Source organism: Ochotona curzoniae, unplaced genomic scaffold (assembly GCF_017591425.1).
Source record: "Ochotona curzoniae isolate NIBS_2020 unplaced genomic scaffold, NIBS_Ocur_1.0 contig_430, whole genome shotgun sequence".
Lineage (NCBI taxonomy): Eukaryota > Metazoa > Chordata > Mammalia > Lagomorpha > Ochotonidae > Ochotona > Ochotona curzoniae.
The window spans coordinates 20,138,422-20,163,527 of NW_024466219.1; the positions used below are offsets into that span (position 1 = coordinate 20,138,422).

The 25,106-nt window shown below is 41.4% G+C and overlaps 1 protein-coding gene across 2 annotated transcripts in view; it reads right to left on the bottom strand.

Annotated features, from left to right (window-relative positions):
- Positions 1 to 25,106, bottom strand: part of LPGAT1 (lysophosphatidylglycerol acyltransferase 1) — a 65,213-nt gene that overhangs the window by 23,719 nt on the left and 16,388 nt on the right. For both annotated transcript variants that reach the window (XM_040985632.1, XM_040985633.1), the window contains exons 3-5: positions 7,919 to 8,037; positions 3,144 to 3,239; positions 107 to 380 (exon numbers count right to left, since the gene is read on the bottom strand). In XM_040985632.1, the coding sequence (XP_040841566.1) occupies positions 107 to 380; positions 3,144 to 3,239; positions 7,919 to 8,037 (489 nt within the window). The remainder of the gene's footprint in view (positions 1 to 106; positions 381 to 3,143; positions 3,240 to 7,918; positions 8,038 to 25,106) is intronic.

Here is a 25,106-nt window from a genome sequence, read left to right on the forward strand (position 1 = left end):
TTTCCAATAAAAAAAAATAACAAAAATAAAAATCTTAAAAAAAAATAGTATCTTTTGGAACTCTTTTAATTGCAAAAACATAGAAAAATGCCAACAGTCACCATACCTAATTCTTTAGCATCTCCTCCTGCTGGACTTCCGTTTTCCTGCCGTGCTACCAGTGCACTCAGAATAATCTTTGTTGCACCAACCCTTGGCAGAGTGACATGAGTAAGAAACGGCAAGTTGTTCTTTTTGGCAAATGCCTGGCTTGTTTCTCGCCTCTTCCTCAGGAAGCCTCCTTCTGGAAACAAAACAATCCATTTCCGGTCTCTGCTCCTGTAGTTCTTCTCTAAGTGCTTCTTGAGAAGCAGCAGCTGTTGGTCCCGATAAGATCTTCCCTGGAAGGGACACACACATAGTAAGTACAGGTGCATCTGAAGGGCAATGCCACAAGAGTAGACAAGTCCCAGCTTCTCAGTCAAGACCCAATTCTAAAAAAACCCAAACACCCAAGGACATTAGCAATAATTATTTAGATAATTACTGTGCAGGAAAAGTACATTTTTCTGATTGCCCCTGAAAACAGACTCACTCATCAATTCACTCTTTACTATCATCTGCCAAGCACTGTTCTGGACACTTAGAGTAAACAAGAGACCTTCATGGACCTTCTAAGCTTGGAAGATGGTGAATATGGAGTGTAAGAATTAGTGAAGGGTCAAGAAGGACAATGCTTTAAAGGTCCCTTGAGGTGGGGACATCTGTGAAGGATGAAACCCAGTGGAGACAAGAGGCAGAATATCCCAAGCACCACAGTTTGAATGTTCCAAGAGCAGTACCGAGGACAGCATGGCTGAAGGGTGATGAGGCAGAGCCTCAGCAGTGAAAGATGGAACTGCAGAGGGAGGCTGATAGCAAATAGGGACCCTGTTCACAGGTCAGGCTTGTGGGTGTAAAGCCACTGGATTGCTTTGAACAAGGAAGTGCTACATTTTTACTTATATCTGAAAAATCTGCTGGTTCCTACAACAAAAAGATCCCATCAGTTAAGTCAGAAGACAAGTGCCACAGCACACACAGGAGGGTCTGCAGAGTACATTCAGAAAAGAATGAATGCAGAACAACATTTTGATGACCTGGAGGTTTGCTGTGAGCAAAGACAGGAAAGAGGATGACTTGCTGATTGCAAAAAGGAATCTGGAAAAATGTACAGGAAGACCCCAAACCTGTAACTCAACATCACTAAAGTTTCTCTTTTCTGTGCGATCAATTTGTTAATAATTTCCAGCCAATCAATTTATAGGGGTACCTTAGATAATCAGTGTGGAAAGCAAACAAGGCATTTTTTTTTCAGCTAGTTTACTGAACTAGACTGAGTATGGTTAAGGTAGACTAAAGTTTTCACATTCACAAGTAAACTATTTTTACTTGTCTTGGCGATCCTGTCAAAATGGTCTAGGAACAAAATGCCACAGTTTCTTCAGACTACCAGGATGAAAGGGGCTCCAGTTTTTGCACTGCATTCCCCCAGGCTACTAAACTTCCTAGTTGCTGGATCTGCTGTCTTCTCTGAGGTACCAGGCTCTGTGTGAGGCTGTTCTGACCATAGTCTATGACCAGCGGTCAATCTCCATTGCCACTTCTTTCTGAGCTTCCCACACATAGTTCTTTTTTTCTCTCTGGTTAGAAGAACCAAGGATGTTTCTAGAAATAATTAGACAACATAGCAGGTGAAAAACAAAGACAGGTTGTATACATGAAGCTGGAATAAAGCCCATGTGTTTTATGACATCCACTTTTGCAAATCTTACAAGCTTTTATACTTGTTTCCAGCTGCTTTTTGAATTTGTGGTTCTTAGAAAAGGCTTAATTAGATGTGAAGCTACTAATTGCTCATTATATGCAAAACACTACATTAACCAGGCTAAAGCTGCTAAATATACAAGCACAAAGTAAGCGTGGCATTACCACACATAAAAACTTAGACACATCAGGATCTGGCATTGTGGCATAATGAACAGTCACTATTTGCAAAGCTAATGTTGCATATGGGCACTTCTTTAAGTCCCAGTTGCTCCACTTCTGATCCAGCTCCCTGCTAATGTGCCCTAGAAGGAAGCACAGCTGTCCCGTGTCCTTGGCCCCTACCACCCAATGGGAGAGACTGGGAGCAAGCTCCTAGCTCCTAGCTTTGGCCTGGCCCAGCCCTGGCTGTTGTGACCATTTGAGAAGTGAACCAGTGGATGGAAAAATCTCCCTCTCTAACTTCAGTTTCCAAATAAATAAATAAAATATTAAAAAAAATACTCAAAACCTTTCACACATGTGAAAGGTTTCTATACCATGTACCTATTTGGGGACAGTGGTAGCCCACCAAGGACACATTTCAATGCAGTGTTGGCTTGCTCCGTGGCTATCATTCTCTTCCATGTACTGAACATTTCCTAACAGTGGGGACTTTTTCAATTCACCTTCATCTATCAAGCCTATACTCATTCTTTAAAATTTATGCTAAATATCCTCTTCTCTGAAGATTGTCCAGAGTCTCAGAAACCTGATGAATTCAATTTTTTAAATTCACTTTTCCAACAATGAATTCCCAAAATATTTCTGATTATGTTACATCTATTTAAATAATTTTCTTATTGCTAATTTAGATATCCTGTTTCACATAACAAGACCTTATAAATAAAAATAATAGTGTTAATATAGACAAGAATAATCATGATAAAATGATGACGTTGAGTAGCAGGCACTGTTGGAGGTTTCACATTATTACTTCATTTACAAGAACTGTCTCAGGGAAATACTATTTATAATTTTCACTTGAAAAATGAGGACACTTTGAACAGTAAGTAATCTGCCCAATTTACACAGCCAAGCAGAAAAAGAGCAGCGACTGTGGCAGGGCTAGATAAATGCTTACTAAATTCAACTGTACTTTCCAGATGGAAAGAAAGCAGAGATTAGAGTATCTGCATGATAACCACTTGACATATTCAAATTCAGACTGAAATAAATGTTTATGGAACAAAAATTCAGAGGAAGCATTCTCTGAGACACTGGATCTACTTAGAACTGGTCTTGCTTTGCCTCTTTTCATAATCAAGAATCAGTCTGACACGCTACCTCTGTGGGAAAAAAAAAGGTTCATCACTTACCTGTCTTATAAAGAAGTCTCCATGAATCAGAGAAACAATTCCAAAGTTTGTATATTTAAAAATATGATCCATCAACCACATCATTTGAGCAACAACCTAAAATATTTAAAAGCAAGAGATAAATGAGCGTTATATAAAACAAACCTGACTTTAGCCAAGTCTCCAAGTTCTAAATAAAATCATCCAACCACAACCAGGGTTATCCTAAGTTTCTTAAATCTAATGGCTTTTTCTAAAAAAAAAAAAAAAAAAAAAAAAAAATGCAATTACTAATGAAGACTGCCTGAAAAATTACTGGACCTGATTACAAGTCTTAGAATGCTAAGCCATCTGTACAAGCAAAGCTGAACTAGGTTCTTAAATCTGGACTTAAATGATTTCAAATTTGTTCTGCTCTAACCCAGGTCTGGCAGTTCTTATGCATAAAAAAAATCATTACAAAATCATCTCCAGCTAATCAAAGAGTTGTTACGGTTGTCAAATGAGGGCTATATGCTTTATTAATAAGCACTAAAACTTTATGAAATATAATTATGCCTTAATGGCTAAAATGTTAAAAGTTAATGTCAAAAATATTTTTAAAATCTTTCATAAATTCATTTTGTGAATTTATGCCAGCATAAAAATATGTTTAATGCCACAGTTCTTAAAATCAAAAACACACATTTATAGCAGGAGACTTTGTCACAAGCAAATTTTAAAATTAACAGTAAGTGAGAGCAAGATCTAATTAATGAATTGGTTAATTGTTCCTTCCTGCTGAGGAAGCAGCATTCCTTGTTATAAGCAAAGTCAAAGTGACAATCTCAGTCCAGCACGTGATGAGCACAACTGGTTTCTCACGGGAATGACAACGTAAACATCAGCTGTAAGCACCAAATTACACGGATTTAGAACAAGAAAAAATTCAACACTGATATGCTGCTTTTACAAAAGCACTCTCAAAGCCCACAAATATATAATGTTACAGCTTCCGCCTTAGTTTTTCCTCTAAGCTTTACTATATTAAATTACTTTAAAAAAAAATAAAAGCATGCCTAAGTGAACAACTCAGTTGCCAAGTTGAATTAAGAGTAAAATAACCCCAATCTCACCTTTCAATCCTTGTTTTGCTTTGCAAAGATCACTTTATTTAAATAAAAATGAATTTTGAAATAAATGGAGTTTATTAAAATGTGACCCCCCCCCCAAAAAAGTGGACCCAACCTGTAAAAATTTTTTTAAGGGGTCAGCATTGTGATACAGCAAGTTAAACCATTGCCTGAAATGTCAGCATCCCATTTGAGCACTAGATTGTGTCCTGAAAGCTCCACTTTCCATCTAGCTCCCCGTTAATATGCTTGGGACAGCAGCCGAATATGACCTAACTGTCTGGGTTCTTGCCGCCCACAGGCAGAGCCTGATGGAGTTTCTGATTCCTGGTTTTGGATTGGCCCAGCCCTGATCATTGTGGCAATTTGGGGGGTGAATCAGTGTTTTTTGATGAAAGATTGCTCTCTCTCTCTAATACTCTATGTAACCCCGCCTTTCAAAATATCCCTTAAAAAATTCCAACTTGATACATAGTATGATGTATAGTTGAGATGTATAAATCTCTAGGTGTTTACATAATTGGTATTTATGCTTAATCTTTATGAATTTCACTCTTAAGTTAGAATGGTCATTAAAACACCAAGTTTAGAGCTCGGCACAGTAGACTAGTGGCTAAAGTTCTTCCCTTGCATCTACTGGGTTCCCATATGGGTGCCAGTTCATGTCCCAGCTGCTCCACTTCCCATCCAGCTCCCTGCTGTGGCCTGGGAAGGCAGTAGAGGATGGCCCAAAGTCTTGGGACCCTGCACCCACATGGGAGACCTGGAAGAAGCTTTGGATCAGCTCAGCTCCGGCCATTGTGGCCACTTGGGGAGTGAATTAGCAGATGGAAGACCTTCCTCTCTGTCTCTCTTCCTCTCTGTAAATCTCTCTTTCCAATAAAAATAAATGCATCTTAAAACATGAAGTTCAGTAAGATTTCTGAACTAAATGCTGAGATTTGTGCTCAATTATTTTAGGTAAACTCTCACAAGTCAATATAAAGTGTTTTTTGTTTGTTTGTTTGTTTTTTGCTGTTGTTTTTTGTTTTTGTAGAAATACATGCTCTTAGCATTATTTTAAATCACTATAAAAGGACAAATTGCCTTATTTCAGTTACTTATTAAAAATACACCAATTGCCCATTTGGAAAGAAGTAGTCTGTCATCGTTTCACATTTCTGAATTAAAAACAAAGAAGGATCAGTAAACACACACTTCCTGAATTAATAGTTGGACACTTAGAACTTTATTTACTATCTCTGGCAGATAAACTCAGTGTACACAGCTGTTCATCTGGAAGCACAGACCTGACTATCTGGATGTCAATACCAAACAGACAGACTGCCATCATTTCTGCTTGAAACGACAGTGAGGGCAGTGGTTCTCCCTGGGATGAGGATGCAAATCTGGAAGGATCATTTTTGCTGTCACAATCACTAAGGCTGCTCCCAGCATTTAGCAGGTGGCAGACCACTACATAAAACACACAGCACTGTCCAGGACAATCCCCAAACAGCAATGTTGTGTTAGCAAAATGCCCGCCGTATCTCCACTGAGAACAGTGACTGGTGGTCCTGGGAGTCTCCTGAATTGAAAAAGCTATGTTATAATTATATTACCACAAGAGCAGTAGTTTTAAACTGGCTTAAAATTCAGCAAGTAAACATTCTTATTGTAAGTTATTGCTCTATAGTTAGTAGCAAATTTCTAGTAAGAGGCAGAGATTATCACGCCTCTACCATTGTTTTTATTATTTCTTTATGAGGGGATATTACAAAAAGCAAACTCTTGAAGAGCATTAAATGTTCAGTATGAACTAGCCTGAAAATACAAGCAACTCAGGACAATAAAACAATTGTGAACAAACTCAAAGTTATTTTACAAAGGCAAACAAAATATCCAAACTTCCTTTTGTCCACAACCTGGGTAAATTTCAGGTTACCTAACAGTCTGATTGACACAGCTAATATCTATACCAATCTGGATCAGGAAACAGGCATATTTACACTGACCATTTTAATCATTCCTTGAGTCAAAAACCCCATAACGACACTGTATTCCCTCAGATTAATTGATGTAAATGTAACTACTGTATCAGTGAGTTTAAAACTGTCAGACAACTGAGGATTATCTTTAATACAAGGACAAATAAAGTTGTTTTTAATAAAATGTAATATCATGAATTTATGGGACAAGTAAAATGTATTAAGTGCATTTTCTTTCATAGCCAAATAAGATGTTTTTATAAAATTTTAATATCATACCTTTATCGAACAGTTAAAATGTATCATCATAAATGCAAATATATCTATGCAATGATTAAACACTTCAATACATAAAGGATTGAATTTATTTCTCATTTTACCAAGATTATGTCTTTGCTTTTCAAATAAACAAACAAAAAACTCAGATTTGCAATAACAACAACATATTTTACTTTAATCTTCCCTTCTTTTTTACCCTACCCTGATCTGGTGAATCAAAATCTTCAGGACCTAATAAACTCACCCCACTCCTGCTCTCACCTGGTCCTGCCAGGATGGTTCCCCTCAAGCAAAGGACCTGCTCTTGTGCTCCTCCTGACTAAATCCTACTTTGTTTCAAGGCCAAGTTTAAGTCCTATCCTCTCCACAAAGCTTTCCTCCACCAGAGACCACTGCACAGGGCCTTGTAGTCCTCTTTGTACCATTCTAATTTTAGTATTTGTGCTGCCGAAGAGATCACAATTTGGTAAGTGATAAATTTACTTTTAACCTATTCTTAAATCTATTCATTTTGTTGATATAATTTATTATTTTTAAATTAATCTCTCTTTTAAAATAAATATTTGAAATACAGAGCATCAGAGAGGCAAAGAGAGATCTCCTACTTGCTGTTTCACTTCCCAAAGAGGCACAATGGTCCAGGCAGGGCCAGGTGGAAGCCAGGAGCCAGAAACTCCACCTGAGTCCCTCCTGCGGATTACAGGAGCCTTAGCCACCTTCCCTATAGCACATCAGCAGGGAGCTGGACTATATGCACAGCCAGAAGTCAAGCGAGCTCTCAGGGATGCTGACATCACCAGAGGCAGCCAAACCTGCTCATAGCAAAATGCTGACCCCTATTACTTTATTTTAGCTAGCAATCTAAGTAATGCAAAATCAACAGTCCAAACACAGCAAGACTGGGTAAAACAAATCTATTTTCTTTGAATCTACTTTGAAATTTAAAGTAATACTGATCTTACTTCTGCTGGCTAGAGATCTCCAAGATCACCTAATTCATTGATTAATTTTACAATGCTTCTTGAATTTCTGTTTCTGAAACTATAACCCACTACTTTGAACTGTAGTAACTTTGTGCTTCCAACCCAGTAGATATTTTTTAAGAACAGTTTTTGAGATAGAATTTCTATTACCCCAGGTATTTTTCTAATCTCTAAATCCCCCTCCTAGAGTGATTTACAATTAAATATGTACTGATATAGCTATCGATCCATATCTATAATATTTTTAAGATGTATACATAGACCTTTATTTTTCATATTTTCTAGGTATTCAGGAAAACAGTGCATGCTGAGTCCAAGCCTAGGCTCCTGCCATGGCCCCTCCCAGCACAGCCCTGCCATGGCCCCTCCCAGCACAGCCCTGCCGTGGCCCCTCCCAGCACAGCCCTGCCATGGCCCCTGCCCAGCACAGCCCTGCTGCCTTCGGGGTGGCTTACCAGGCCTTTGTCCTGCAGGCACATCATCAGCGTGCACACATCTCCTGTTGCTTGATGATTCACCAACATCACTGCTTCATCTTTTGAAATTGCTTTAATGTCCTCCCCCCATTCCATCACTGTAAGAAGAAAAAGGTTTAAAGCTGTCATTTAAAACATTTTTTTTATGACTAGAAGCCTTCTATGAACTGTTTACTTTCTATAAAATTATAATGTTGATAAACCATTTGATAGAGGACAAGGTAACATGCCATACCTATTTTCTAGGAATTTTCCTTCCTTGTACTTATCTCACAAAAACATTAGTTCAAATAGGCAAAGACAGATAAGGGAGCTTCAAAAATATCACGAAAAATAGAATTTTAAAAGCATGCAAATTTTCCATGAACTCTCTGAAGCCCATTTCCATATACATATATGTGTGTGTATATGTTATTTATTACAACTTAAATGTTTATGAACAGAGAAATGGATTAGAAATTTATGATAAAGAGTATAGAAATCTATGAAAAGAATAGAGGGTATCTTTAATCACTAATCCAAAAGACATTGCCAAACAATAGTAACAGTACCCAGAGCAGGATTCTATCCTTTAGAGAAGCAATACTATTTGTTATATTTGAGGCACTGACAAAAGTCTGTGCAATGGACAGCAAACTATCCATACTTATCATCACTGGAAGGGGGTTCTCAAACCCTCAAAGTCTACTGTAGAAGGAAACATTCAAGCATGACAAACGTGTTTGAGTATCTTCACCTTAAGACAGTTAAGTTTCTTTCAACTTTTAAAATTTCATGATACTGAAGCCTGTATATATATATATGCATATATATATATCATTATATATATATAATGAGGAAGGCAGTGTTTTCTATGTTTGTATGCCTCATCTTATTGTAAATTCATTTGACAGCAAAATAAATAAATAAAATAAATAAATAAATAAATAAATAAATAAAGCACTTGCTTTCAAATACCAGTGTTCTACAAAGCAGCTGCTAGGGTCTCTCAAATACCTGGCATGAACTATCAGAGGTTAAACATACATGAGCACCAACTTTTATCTGTCCCCACCCAACTCCTTGTTAGAAGTCGTGCCTCCTGCATTCAAAAGCTCCAGATGCCATGGGGGCTGGGAGCCACATGTTTCACCTCTCCTCGCCTGCCTCCTTCCCCAGTCAGTCCTGTCACCCCAACATACAGAACCTCCTGGCAACAGTGCAGCTCCTCAAGAGTTCATCTGACATTTGACCTCTTAAAGGTTCTGAGCTTTTCTTTCCATTAAAGCTCACTTAACCAAGGTACCTAATTCTTTATTTTCTTTATTTAAAAGATTCATTTATCTGACAGGTGGAGTGACACAGAGGAAGAGACAACATCTTTTTCATCTGCTGGTTCATTTTTCAGATGGCTGCAACAGCCAGGGTTGGGCTGGGATTTCCATCCAGGTATCCCTCAGGTGGCAGGGGCCCAAGCACTTAAACAGACACCCACTGCCTTCTCAGGCACTTTAGCAGGGATCTGGTTTGGAAGCGGAGCAGCAGCACACAAACCAGCACTGCAATATGGGATGCTGGAGTCCCACCTGCTGTGCCACAATGTTGTTCCCATTCATTCATTTTGAAAATTGTAACAGTTTATAATAAGGAAATTCCAGCAGTGCTGAGCATTTAAATTGTAATACCTATTGCAAGGTGAGGAATTCTAATCACTCTATCACATTATTGTTACTATTCCAATGACAATGTTGATGAAAAAGGTTTTTACTTAAAAGTTAAAATCCACCAGGGATTAGCCAAATGCTAATTTAGGAACAGAAATAGAACGCTGGACAGCCAGCTGTGGCAGCACCAGCTCCTTTGAGTTTGCTCTGGCCAAGCTCCTGGATCAGCTCAGCTGACAAGCTAACTCAACTCAAACATATATAAAGTTTTTCATTTGCTGGAGGAAGCATAAATTGATACAATCTTTCAGGAAGTCAATCCGTACTAAATGTCAAAATTCAGAAATGCACCAAACCTTCCCCCATGAAACAATGAATTTGTAGGATGAATTTCCATTTTTGAGAATTCATCCTACAAGATGCACTCACATGTGTACAAAATGACACGTATTGAGGAGATTTACTAACACTCTGCACAAGCAAAGATGAAAATACCTTAAAACCAGAAATAGCTCAAATTCACAGAAACAGTGGAATGATGGGTGGCAGTGGGTGGTCAGGGGGAACTCACTGTCTAATCAGTACAGTTGCTCCTTGGCATCATGGAGTGTCAAAACACATGGATACTAAGTAGCCTATGTATAACATGTAGAGCATGCACACAGACTCAATGTGCAGCTTCCTGTATACTACAAGTCATCTTCAGCTTACTTATAATTCAGAATATAATACAAATGTCGTATAAATAGTTGCTTTTTTGTATTACTTAGGAAATCATCAAGAAAAGATCTCTATATGTTCAGACAAACCTAACTGTTTCTGAATATTTGTGCCGGTTGAACACTTCCGTGGTTGATTCTACAAGTGCCGAACCCACAAGGATGAAGGGCCAGCTGTACAGCTTCACTCTGGCAAAATGAGAAGTTTTACAGCTCTACAGCTCCGTTCCACAATAATATGAAGTATTTACAATACTAACGTGTACACTTACTTTTTGCTGTATATATAATTTAAAAAGATGAAAAGGTAGAGAATAAATAAATTATGATTTTAAGTAACTAAATAAATTATGATTTATCTAAGCAATGGTGCAACCACAGAATTTACATATTAATAACAAATGATATACTATAAGCAATAAATCCATAGTGTGAATGAGTCCATAAGTTACATTTAAAAAACAGTACATAACATAATTACTAAATGAAAACTCCCATATCGTAGTCTTGCTATGGCCTTTCATAGACACACACAACTCGGGTACTGTTGGGTGCTGCAGATGCACAATAAATAACACTGGCAGCACTATTCTACATTGAATAGAGGGGGGCTGCTTGAGAAAATTCTAGCTTGGTTCTATAAATACCAACTAAGAGTGATGTGAAAAGCCTTCTGCCTCCATATCTATACAAACAGATGTTTCATAACTGATGCTTCCTTCAGTGGAATCTCTGTCAAAGGCATGGAAGAATATAGATACTTCATGGCCCTGCAATGGGAAGGCATATATGTGAATAAAACTGCAAGTAGCAACTAGGGATCTTAGAGATTTATTTATTAATTTGAAGGTAGAGGTACAAAAAGAGAAGGAGGAAGACAGGTATCTTCCCTCTCCAGGGGCACTCCCCAAATGGCTGCAACGGTCGGGCCTGAGCCAAGCCAAAGTCAAGTGCCTGAAACTCCACCTGGGTCTCTACGCAGTTGACAGGGGCCCAGGTACTTGGACCATGTTCCATTGCTTTCTCAGGCTCCTTAGCAGGGAGCTGGATCAGAAGTGGAACAGATGGGACCCCTCTGTGATTCCTGTATTTCAGGCAGCAGCTTAACTGACTATGCCACAATGGCAATCTCCCAAAATAATCTTTTAACATAAAATGCAGCTTATCTGTATATTTGATATGAACTATACAATAAAATTAAATGTCAAAATCCAAGTTGAATTTGGATCCCTCCAAGTTGAACTGTGTGCCCCTAACTCTGTACCCCTGTGTATCTGCCTAGAATCTGTAAATTAAGATGGCACTGGATTAGGTTCAGTTTCTTGCTTTCTCACTCTTGCCTTCTCTCATCCACCTCCTACTTGAGAGACATGGGATGATGTGGCCTGAAGGCCAAGCCTAGGATGACTGGAATCCTTGCAGAAGGGGAGAATCTGGACATGGGCACACAGAGAAGCCAGGTGACTTTACAGAGACCGGAGTGACACACCTGCAACCTTCAGAACAGCATGGCTCTTTAACACCTTCATTTCAGATTTCTAACCTCTGGAACTGTGAAGACTAGAGCCCTGTGTTGGAAGCCAGCCAGTTCATGAACTATGTATGGCAGCCCTAAGAAATTAATGCAACTACCCCAGCTTTCACCATACTCTCTCCCCTTTGTGCTCCACTTCTCCCAAAGTTATAATACTTTTGTCTTATCAGATATAGGAAAACATTATTCTTTTCAATATCTAGAAGACTTTAATAGATATCTAACATGTATTATAAATGGTTCAGTGCTTACTTCTAAAGATTTTCAAAGCATAATCATTAAGAGTTAATACAACATGCTTTGAGACTCAACCAGAACTAATCAAATCATTCTCAGAATAAATATCAATTTATCAAGGGCCAGGCACATACCAAACAAAGCAGCAAGGTAAATGGATGGACTTTATTGAATTTTATAATATCCAACTTTTATTCGACAACAAATTTCATTTCCTACATATGGTATTTTTCCAAGGATCCTTGTTGGAAAACTAAATGACTGACAAAAATCCAAGCTTTAAAATGTAGGCAAAGAACTACTTATATTATGCATGAACTAGCTATAGTCTCCAAACCACAGCCAACTATCACAGGATTGGTAAACACAATCATAATAAAACTAAGATTGGTGTTTGGTCTGGCAGTTGGGAAGCTCATTCACAGGCCTGCTTCCCTCATGGCAGTACCGGGGTTGAACACACCCCTCAGGTCCTGACTCCATCTTCCTGCCACTGCAGACCCTAAGAGGCGGTGGTGATGGCTCCAAGGATTGGGTTCCTGCCACCTGCTTGGGAGATGAGGATTGAGTTCCTGACTCCTGGCTTCAGCTTTAGTGTCACTGGGCATTTGGGGAATGAACTAACAGATGGGAGCTCTCTCTGTCACTGCCTCTCTTCCTCTCAGCCTTTCAAGCAAATTAATTTTTAAAAAGGACTTTTTAAAAAAGCTAGTATCTTAACCAATTCACATATTAAAAAACAGAAGCTATGGATGCCTGCCAGTTCTTACATTGCACTTGATTAAAAGAACAAAAATATTCTAACACACTGTTCCGTAAAGTGAATTCTCAAAAAAAGAACTGGGTCAGATTCACTATTTTCAAAGGGAATGAAGGGCAACTGAATAAAAATGGGAGGAAAAATGTTCTAGTGACAATGACTTTTAAAAATTCTTTTTACAAACAAAAACTAAAGATAATCACCTACTAGTTAAACACTGCTGCCAAATTTATAGATAAGAATTATCTGCAATAGTTGATATCTCAAAAAGAAATAAAAACAACCTACTAAAAGACTTGTAAAAGAAACAGGGATACTGGGTCCAGCTCGATAGTGTAGTGGTCAAAGTCTTCGTCTTGAACATGCTGGGATCACATGTGGGCACCGGTTCATATCCCAGCAGTTCCACTTCCCATCCAGCTCCCTGCTTGTGGCCTGAGAAAGCAGTCGAGGACGGCCTAAAGCCTTGGGACTCCGCATCCGTGTGGGAGACCTGGAAGAAGCTCCTGGCTCCTGGCTTTGGATTGGCCCAGCACCAGCTATTGCAGCTGCTCGCGGAGTGAATCATTAGACAATGATCTTCCTCTCTGTCTCTCCTCCTTTCTGTATATCCGCCTTTCCAATAAAAATAAATCTTAAAAACAAACTGATACTACAAACTCCTTTCCCCTTATCTCACTTTCTCAGTTATGAAATATTAATATTATCATTAATACCACATAAATGTTTCATGAAATGGACAGAATATAACTGACAGTACCACAGAAATCTTAGATACCTGAAGTCACTTGGAATCATTACTTTTTTTTAATATTTATTTTATTTTTGTTGGAAAGTCAAATATATAGAGAGAAGAGACAGAGAGGAAGATCTTCCATCCGATGATTCACTCCCCAAGTGAGCCACAACGACCTGTGCTGTGCCAATCCAAAGCCAGGACCCAGTAACCCCTTCCAGGTCTCCCACATGGGTACAGAGTCCCAAAGCTTTGGGCCGTCCTCGACTGCTTTCCCAGGCCACAAGCAGGGAGCTGAGTGGGAAGCGGAGCTGCCAGGATCAGAACAAGTGTCCCTATGAGATCCTGCACATGCAAGGTGAGGACTTTAGCCACTAGGCTACTGTGTCAGGTCCTGGAATCACTATTAACTAAAAGGGCCACATATCTACCGAATGTGTCCCATAAAGTAACACATTCCCATACAAATAGTAAAGACTGAAGGGCCAAAATATCTCATTAATGAATCTTACATAGCTCAAAAACTGTGGCTTCCAGAAGCGCATGTTTGAGGATTTACCTAAGGTTAGAGGTTACCAAAACAAGTAAGACAAGAGAGAGAGGACATTAATGGGAGATGGCAGAGAAGGTGCCTTGAGAACCAAAGCAAAAGGATGATTAAAGAGAAGGGAGGGGCGAGGGCCATGATAACAGAGACACCGATCTCCACACCCTTCTATTCAAACCACCAGGAGAGGCCCAAGCAGATTCTAAAACCCCTTTTAAAATGTCCTGTGCTCAAGAGGGAGAAGGACAGAGAGAAGAGATAGGCAGACTGACAGCGCTGCCATCCAAGAGTTCACTCCCCAAATGCCAGCAACAGCTGGTGCTGGGCAGGCTGAGGCAAGAGCAGGAACTCCACCCAGCTCACCTACCTGAAGCAGCTATTAATGATACCTGATCACCCGCTATTTGCTAGGGTCTGGCAGGAAGCCAGGTCCAGGAATCAAATCCAGGTACTCTAAGACTACCTCTGACCGTTCCCTCACCTTAACCTTCCCTACTGGATCCCCTCCCCATGCTGTGGACCCTAACTCCAAAGCACACCCTGCATCTCTCTATCTCTCCATTTATCATTCTAGCTTGAGCCACCGGTAAATACGTCATGTTTGGACTTCCACAGATCTTCAAACTGGCATTTGTGGTTGTCTACTCTGGCCACCTACTTCAAAGAAATCGTCAAACTTCCAATTCCAAATAAAATTAAAATCACAATTGTCATCGGTAAGCATGAGTTAAGGAAGGACAAGACAGTAATTAATTTTTACTGGTACTAAGATTTCCTTTAAAATAGACTTGCCCTGGGCCCGGTAGCGTGGCCTAGCAGCTAAAGTCCTCGCCTTGAACGTGCCGGGATCCCATATGGGCGCCCATTCTAACCTCGGCTGCTCCACTTCCCATCCAGCTCCCTGCTTGTGGCCTGGGAAAGCAGTCTGCTTTCCAGGGTAGGCAGCAGTCTGCTGCCTTCCAGGGTAGGCATTAGTAGGCAGCTGGCTCAGAAACGGAGCAGCCAGGAGTCAAGCTAGACACTCCAATATGGGAGGTGAGTGTCCCAAACCACAGCTTAACCACTGTGCTAAATGCCTCGCATATAGGTTTATGTAAGTGTACTATCTCATGTTTGTACAAGGATGGAAGTGGCTGCTCAGAATCCCTTTTATTAAACAAACATGACTATAATTGGAGATTCAAGATTTGTTATGAAAGCAAAGAAATAGAAGATAAAAATGAAGAAAGAGGGCCCGGCGCGGTAGCATAGCAGCTAAAGTCCCTATCTTGGATGCACTGGGATCCCATACGGGTGCTGGTTCTAATCCCAGCAGCCCCACTTCCCATCCAGCTCCCTGCTTGTTGCCTGGGAAGCAGTCGAGGACGGCCCAAAGCCTTGGGACCCTGCACCTGTGTTGGAGACCCTGAAGAAGCACCTGGCTCCTGGCTTCATATTGGCTCAGTGCCAGCCGTTAGGGCCATTTGGGGAGTGCATCATTGGACGGAAGATCTTCCTCTCTGTCTCTTCTCCTCTCTGTATATCTGCCTTTCCAATAAAAACAAGTAAATCTTTTTTAAACAATGGAGAAAGTTTCCTGAACAGGCAGGAAAAGAGTGGAACTTAAACAAAGGGACAGGCCCTTTACAGGTAGAATTCCACCTTGCAGCAGGAAGAATAAAGAGAAAGATCAGCAAAAGGTAAAGATGAAGAGGGGGGCTAGAGCAAGGCTAGAAGAGCACCAGAATCCTGACTATTACAAACAACAGCCCAGAAGAAGAAAGGGAGCAACAATTATGAGGGAAGGAATGATGGCTTTGGGAAGGGCACAGAGTAGCATCTTTTTATGGGGTGGGGAGGTATTTGTCTAAAGACTGTCTTTTGTATATTCGTATCCTAAGAAATAAGAGCAAAGATAGAATGCAAGATGAAGTAATGGGATATTTTATCCTTAGATAAGGAGCTATCTATAGACAAATGACTGGGTGAATCAATCACAGCAGGTGATGAGAGAACAGAGGGCGAGACTCCAGTGCATGCTCACACCACCACCGCAGGCCGTGGAAAAGCGAGCACTGCACGGAGTTACACACTGGCCATGGAGAGACCTGCTCACAGTTATCACAAGCATAGATATCTTAAGAGCTGAGCAAAGCAAAGTTAGGGAAGCCCATTCAAATTAAACAGCAGAAAGCCGAGCATAAACATTCCTATCAGCAAAATGCCCAAGAGGTCTTATGCAAAGAAATTCTCAGTTGGGGCTAATGGAGCCTCTGGTTTGAGGTTTGGCCATATTCCCAAATTTTGAAAATAAAAGAAGAAAGTGCTAAAAATATAATCACATCAGAGACCAATTAATTCAATTACATATCAGCAATATTCTATTTGGAAGGGCTAACATTCACAGTCTATCACTGTTAACAGCCCCCGAAGACAGGCAAGTCAGGTATTAGGCTTACTTAAAGCCAAGAATCAGGCAAGATACTTGGGCAAGGTAATAACTGAAGTAAGTGCTGTCAATCTGACTGAAACCCAGGTCTGTGCACTCCTGAGCAAAGCACCGAAGCAGCCTCCTCTAAGGAGATTACCCACCGCGTCCTGGGGAGGCATGCTCCGTTTCCATGGTAGAACCAATGCGCTTGGAAGCACAAGCCCTCCCCTGGAGGATCCCCTGCCAGCTGCAGGACCCACACAGGGCAAACTTGCTCCTTATATAAAAGGCTCCACATTGCCTCACTGCAGGACCATTCTCAGCATTAAGTAACAAGCTGTGTGCACACACACTTGCTTAAGAAGTGCTGAAGGCAGCCAACTTCCCCTGCTCACTGGAGGCGTTACAAGTTACTGTTGGCACCAAAGTTAGTCTCCCTACTGCATCAACATCTAACAGGCTTAGGAAAGCCTTTTTTTTTAAAGATTTATTTATTTTAATTGCAAAGTCAGATATATACAGAGAGGAGGAGAGAGAGCAAGACCTTCCGTACGACTATTCACTCCCAAATGGCCGCAACAGCTGGAGCTGAGCCAAATCAGAGCCAGGAGCCAGGAGCCTCTTCTGGGTCTCCCACATGAGTACAGGGTTCCAAGGCTTTGGGACTGCTTTCCCAGGCCACATGCAGGAAACTGGATGGGAAGCAATGCCACCAGGATTAGAACCAGCAACCATATGAGATCCCAGTGTGTCCAAGATGAGGACTTTAGTTGCTAGGCTACCATGTCAGGCTCCAGGAAAGCCTTTTCTTTTACATCAAGTCTTATCAGAGTATGAATAGCCCCTAAAGGAAATCAGAGAAGTTAGCCCAAATTGAGAAACGTCAACTTGATCTCAAGAAAAAAAATCATTTCAAGATCGGTATTTACCAAATGATGAATGAAAAAACACAGCACAGAGACAAGAGAAAGCAAAGAGGTTCGTTGGGGCCAGCTCTGTGGTGCAGTGTGCTAGGCCGCCACTCAAGATGCCAGCATCCAATATAGGAGTATTATTTCAAGTCCCAGCTAACCTGCCTCTGATCCAGCTCCTATTAATGCACCTGGGAAGGCAGCAGAAGATGGCCCAAGGTCTCTCTTTCTCTCTCACTCTTTTATTTTATCCTTTTGTCAGTTTTTATTTCATTATATTATTATTATTATTTCATGACACAGTTCCACAGGCCCTGGGATTTTCCTTAACCTTTCCCAAACCCTCTCCCCACTACTGATTTCCCCTGTATTATTACAATAGTATAGTTCTTCCTACACAGCCGTAAGTCCATCATTGCATGGACATTGGCAGAGTCCAGCATCCTACTGTCAAGATATATTTAACAGTTTCACTGGGAGTCCATCTTTGATCTGAAGTAGAGATGCATATTGCATTGAATCCTCACATTTGGACATGACTGCCTGCATTACAGTTACAAAATCAACAGGAACAGAAACAGAAATTTACAACACCATGAATTTAAATAACATGCTACTGAATCACTAATCTGTCACTGAAGAAATGAAAAAGAAAATCAAAAACCTTCTTGAAGAAAATGCTACAGTATGGCTTATGAGTCAATGAAGAACTTAATATGAGAAAAGAAACTGTTTTGAAAAAATGAAAATAAAAACAATATATCAGGGTTCAGTGCAGTAGCCTAGTGGCTAAAATCCTCGCCTTGCACACGCTGGGATCACATGGGGGCGCTGGTTCTAATTCCAGCAGCAACTCTTCCCATCCAGCTCCCTGCTTGTAACCTAGGAAAGCAGTCAAGGATGGTCCAAAGCCTTGGGATCCTGCACCTGTGTGGGAGACCTGGAGGAAGTTCCTGGCTCCTGGCTTCAGGTCGGCACAGCACCAGCTGTTGCAGTCACTTGGAGAGTGAATAATGGGACGAAAGATCTTCCTCTCTGTATCTGCCTTTCCAATAAAAACAAATAAATCTAATTTAAAAATCAAAATCCATGATATAATTTCAGCTGGTCTTTGAAGGTTAGATGTGTCTCCTGTAGGCAACAAGTAGATGGCTTCTGCTTTTTGATCCAGTCCACTAATCTATGACTGATTGATGAGTTTAAGCCATTTACATTCAGGGTTAATATGAGTATGAGGTAATTTGATTCTGTCATTTTAGCAATCAGTTTTTACTGCTTGATTTAGTTTTCTGTTGTTATTTTACTGGGATGTTCTTCACATTTGCCTTTGATTTTGGCGGGTGCTATTCCTTTTCTCTGTCAAGAGAACATCTCTAAGTATCATTTTGTAGGGAAAGTCTGGAAGAGGCGTATTTGAGCTTTTCTTTGCTGAGGAAGAATTTTACTGCCTTTTCAAAGACAAAGGAAAGCTTTGCTGGAAACCTGACGGGTTGCAGCCACTGATGGCTCACACCCGCCTGTCAGATTGACAGTGGACAGGGCACGGACCCTGCCCTGCCTACCTCCTCTCACACCATTCAAGTTAACTGAAGGCATGAAACCAACTTCAGAGGCTCCTTACGCTCCTCACTCCTCCTGCCTTCTGCAGCATTCAAAACTGACAGCTTGGAAATGAATCCAAAGTTCTGCACACCCAGCCCCTCCTGCCTCCTATTGTACTAGGTTAGCTTAATTAACTACAGGAAAACTTGGGGTTCTGGTAACTCCCTCCCAGTCTCCTGCACATGGAAACTTGGTACTGTATGGCTCTCAATCTCACTGGAAAATGAGAACTTAACAATCCCTGACTTTGGCAGCTCAGTACAATGGCTCCTGAAGCGTAGTGGGAACTGCTATCATCAAACGTGAGCAATTAAGACTCCTCCTAACATCCTACACTTGGGTCCAGTGTCATCTCTCTCATACTCTGCACCAGGCACATTTTTCTGGGCCAACAATTCTTTGCTTTTAGAATCTAGAATATGCTTCTCCATTCTTTTCTGGGCTGTAGAGTTCCACGTGAGAGGTCAGCTGTGAATCTGATTGCCATTCCTCTATATGTCAACTGAGTTTTTTCATGTGTACATTTAAGGATCTTTTCCTTATGCTTGAATGAAGAGAGTTTGATTATCATGTGTCATGGTAAAGATTGTTTTTGGTCAACCCTGTTGGGAGTTTTGTGCCCCTCCTAGATGTTGTTTTCCAAATCTCTCCAGATTAGGAAAGCTTTCCGTTATTATTTTGCTGAATACATTTTTAAAAGATTCATTTATCTTTTTAAAGATATATTTTTATTATTTATTTATTGGAAAGGCAGATATACAGAGAGGAGAGACAGAGAGGAAGATCTTCCGTCTGATGATTCACTCCCTAAGTGAGCGCAACAGCCGATGCTATGCCAATCCGAAGCCAGGAGCCTCTTCCGGGTCTCCCACACGGGTGCAGGGTCCCAAAGCTTTGGGCCGTCCTTGACTGCTTTCCCAGGCCACAGGCAGGCTGCTGGAAGGGAAGTGGGGCTGCCGGGATAGAACCGGCGCCCTATGGGATCCCAGGCGTGCAAAGCGAGGACCTTAACCACTGCGCCACTGCGATTTATTTTTATTGCAAAGTCAGATATACAGAGAGAGAAGAGACAGAGAGGAAGATCTTTTGTCCAATGATTCATGCCAATCCTAAGCCAGGAGCCTCTTCTGGGTCTCCCACACAGGTGCAGGGACCCAGGGCTTTGGGCTGTCCTCGACTGCTTTCCCAGGCCACAAACAGGGAGCTGGATGGGAAGCTGGGGCACTGGGATGAGACCCGTTGCCCATATGGGACCTGGCACATGAAAGGCAAGGACTTCAGCCACTAGGCTATCATGCAGGGTCCTCACTGAATACAGTTTTAACCCTTCTCTGTGCTTTCTGGAACTCCAATAACTCTCATATTTGGCCTTTTAATAGTGCCTCTTAATTCTCAAATACTTTTGCTAGTTTGATTCAGTTCCTCTTCCAGCTTTCTAATTGTTTCCCCATTGTGGCAAGAAATACCTTCCAATTCTGAGACTCTTTCTTCCGCTTCATTTATTCTATTATGGAGAATTTTTGCTCCATTGTGTCCTTCATGTCTAATAATTCTTGATTTTGTCTCAGTGTTGATATTTCCTGTGTGACATATTCTTTAAATTCTTGTATGTGCTTTTTGCTGTTGATAGGAAGCTTTATAACAAGTTTTAAAAGTTGTCTTATCTCCATTTCCTTGATGTATTCCTCAGTTAACTCTGAGGTTGGCAAACACTTTTTCTCCTTTGCAGGGAAGTCTTCAGTAATATTCCTTGTGCTTTTGTCTCTTTTCTTGCTCTTGGTCATTGTACTTCTGGTTATCAGAATCTCCTCCTTAGGATAGGTTTCTAAGCTGTGTCACCCACAAGTCTACAGTTGGACTTTCCTGATTGTGTTTGGTACCCAGTTTTCTGTTTGCAGTCACTTGTGCCACTCCTCCAGTGAATTTCGGGTCTGGATTCTTGTGTTAGGCTTTCATCACGGTTTCCACAGCCCCAGCTCCTGGTTCACCACTTTCCATCTCCTGTGATCCCATGTTGTGGCTGCATCTTTGTCTGTACAACCTTTCTCCCACTTTCAGTTCAAGAGTTCCCAGGATTAGGGAGACACCAGGTTTCCTAAATGGCTAGGTTTTTGGTGGTGGGATCATGCTGAAACCTGCTGCCTGTTAGGTCTGATGGCCACACAGATTTATTTTGATCCGTAGGAAATCAAAGTCAGTAGTATTATTTTTCCTGTGGGACTAACGCAATGCTCTGAGCTGGATGTCAGTTTGCTCCCAGCTCAGTGCATGTACAGCTCACTACTGTCCCTCCTGTTCCAAAGCCTTTGCCACACTGTACAAAATGGCACCTGAGTGCCACTTGTGGAGTTCTTGATCTGTTGGCCATTAAGTCTAGAGGCTATGTGGACCTATTTTGGGTGGGATCTGTAGGATGCCATGTCGGTGCAATGCACTGAGACAGAAATAAGTTCACTCCCAGCTTAGTGCATGAGCAGTTGCATCCCACAGCCTTTGCCTCCCTACGTAAAATGGCACCTGATGCAACTCTGGTGGAGGTCTGGGCTTTAAAGCCCACCCTGTTCCTGTACCTTCTGCTTTGGGTCTGCTCCTCTGTCTTTGATCCTAGTTGAATCAAGCAAATCATCACGACGGGCAGACCGTTTCCTGGGTTTCACCTCCTGAGCTCCCAGTGAACTCCCCTTCCCACCTGGTTGCTGGCAGAGGTATGGCCTCCAATGGAGCTCAGATCGCCACACACTGTGGTCTCTGCTGCTTTCCCATATCTGTCAGTCTCCAGATGTCCCTGTGTTGTTGGCCTGTCCTCTCCTGTTTCCTGGAATGTGCCTTCCCCGCTTCACTCTGGCTAATGATTCTGTTTAAACATGTTCTTAACCTATTCCGCTATGTTGATTCTCTTGTCACATTGTTTTTCAAACAAATGAATAAATCTTTAAGAAAAAAATATTTTACAACTAGAATACATTATAGGTGTACACTTCTCACTGCACAGAGACTAAACCTTGAGCCCATGGAATTCATAAATGAAGGTTATAAAATTGTCAGCATGTACAGCAAAGAGTCTGCAGAAAGCCTAAAGGTCAAAGCCCTGGAACCCAGGAATGTTACTTTATTGATAAAACTGATTAAGAATCACCAGAGGATGCGTTTATTCCACATTATCCAGATGGGCCATAAAGCCGATGACAGATATTCTTAGAAGAAGAGTAGGAGGCGACGTGATCCTGGAGGCAGAAACAGAGGCTTAGACCAGAAGTCTGAACAAGTCTCCCAGGAATCCTGACCCTGCTGGCACCAAGAACTGAACATCTGACTTCCAAAAATGGGAGAGAAGAATTACATGTTGGTTTAAGTCCTCTGCAGTAGTTAATTAGGGCAGCCACAGGAAACTGATGCAGGTGCAATCTTCTTACAGAAAGGGACCACCATCATCAAATTAGAAAGAAGCTTTATGAAGCCTAAGAGGCAAAAAAAAAACTACTACTGTAGAAGTCAAGGGTATAGCGTGATGGCCTAGTGGCTAAAGTCCTTGCCTTGCATGCAATGGGATCCCATATGGACGACGAGTCTCATCCTGGCTGCCCTGCTTCCTGTCCAGCTCCCTGCTTGCGGCCTAGGAAGCAGTCAGGATGGCCTAAAGCCTTGGGACCCCGCACACACTGGGGTGCAGGCTCCTGGCTCCTGGCTTCGGACCTACTCAGCTCCAGGCATTGCGGCCAATTGGGGAAGTGAATTAGCGGATGGAAGATCTTCCTTTCTGTCTTTCATCCTTTCTGTACATCTGACTTTGCAATAAAAAGAAGCAATAGAATAAGTTACTCTTTCACATGTAATTCAATACTCATTCATTACCTCTTGGGGTTTAACTCTACAAATACATTAAGCAGCAGTGATTTGGGCTCTTGTTTAGTGCAGCCGATAAACGTACTGTATGGGAAACCCCTATCCCACTTCAGAGCAGCTGGGTTCAAGTCTTAACTCCACTCTAGGTCCCAACTTCCTGTTAAAGTGTAGTAGGCAATGTCTCAAGCACCTGGGTCCCTGCCACCCACACGGGAAACCCAGACTGAGTTCCCAACTCCTGGCTGTGGCCTGCTCCAGCCCTGGTTATTGGAGGCATCTAGGGAATAAGCAAGTAGATAGGAATTCTGTCTACTCCTAAATAAATCAATTGAACAGAAATTAAAAGAACAACAGCTTATTAAAATTATGGGGCCATGATCAATTCCTGAGGAACTACATCTGAATCTCCAGGATAAAGTAATCTATCTATTTATCTATACTTGCTAATATGTCATTTACTTATTTAAAGCTCCTCATACAATCCAGATGCTGTGATAAATTCTGGCATTATTACTGTAAGACAAGGGTGGCAAACTTTCTAAAAGGGTCAGATAGTAAAAGTTCTAGGATTTGCACATGAAGACATCAAATTGAGCAGGTTCTCATTTTTTTAAAAAAGATTTACTAAATTTTATTTGAGAGGCAGAAATACAGAGAGAAGGACACACATAGTGGAAAAGCTCTTCCTTCTGCTGGTCCACTCTCCAAAAGACCACATGGCTGGAGCTAGGCTGATCTGAGGATATGAGACTGGAGCTTCTTCTGGGTCTCCCACAGGTGTGCAGGGGACAAGCTCTGCTGCTTTCTCAGGCCTTAAGCAGGAAGCTGGATCAGAAGTACAGCAGCCAGGACTCATACCAGCACCCACAGGGGATTTTTGCAGAGGATTAATTTGCTATACCATAGCATTGGTTTTTTTGTAGGCTCTTATACACACTGGTTTTCTAATAAATTTCCAGCATTTTATTGACAAAATATAAAAAATAATAACTGAATAAACCTCTTTGAAATACAGGCCAGTTAATTAGAAGAACAGCACTCCTGCTTGGAAGAGAACATTTTGCTCAGCTGGAGTCCTGGTGTGCTTTATCGTCAGACTGATTGCAGAGGTCCATATGTACAACCTCCAGTCTGGAGGGACTCACAGAGCTCCCTGGGTGCAGACTGCAATCTTCACCATGAGGTGTGAAATAAAAAAAAAGAACTGAGTGTCTGCAAACAACCTACAAGTCAGTTAAACAGGAGCAACGAAGGTAGACTAACGTGATGAACATAAAGCAGAACAAGGAATGCTGTGTGCTGCAGAGTGCTAACCTTTCAACTGCGAACATTCTTTTTTAAGGTCAAAATGTATGGTGGAGCCCAACGCCATCGCCTAGTGGCTAAATCCTCACCTTGCATCCATCAGTATCCCATATGGGTGCCAGTTCATGTCCCAGCTGCTCTACTCCCCAACCAACTCCCTGCTGTGGCCTGGGAAAGTAGTTGAGGATGGCACAAGGCACTGGGACCCTGCACCCGCATGGGAGATCCAGATGAAACTCCTAACTCTTGGAGTTAGGAGTTCATCAGATCAGCTCATCTCCAGCTGTTGCGGCCACCTGGGGAGTGAAATCAGAGGCTGGAAGACCTTTCTCTCTGTCTCTCCTTCTCTCTGTGAATCTGCCTTTCCTATAAAAGTAAATCATAAAAAAGGCATGGCAGACCTGTACATTGCAGCACTTTTATCCATTTATTTTTAGAGGTTTATTTTTTAAATTCTTATTGGAAAATCAAATATACAGAGAGGAGGAGAGACAGAGAAGCAGATCTTCTGTCCACTGATTCACTCCCCAAGTGGCCGCAGCAGTCAAAGTTGCGCTGATCTGAAGCCACGTGGGTGGCTTTCCATGTGGGTGCAGGGTCCCAAGGCTTTAGGCCGTCCTCGACTGCTTTCCCAGGCTACAAACAGGGAGCTGGATGGGAAGCAGGGCTGCCAGAATTAGAACCGACATCCATATGGGATCCCAGTATGAGCAAGGAGGACTTTAGCTACTAGGCTACTGTCCAGGCCTCTGTTGCAGTTCTTTCAGCAGTAAGTGAAAATATTCATAAAAAGATGACTATATGCACCACAATGTTTTTAAAAGATTTCTTCTTAATTGAAACAGGAGCTACACAAATGAGAAAAACATTAGCACATGTTTACTAGGCATACTGGTACCTAATCCATGGATGCACCTAGC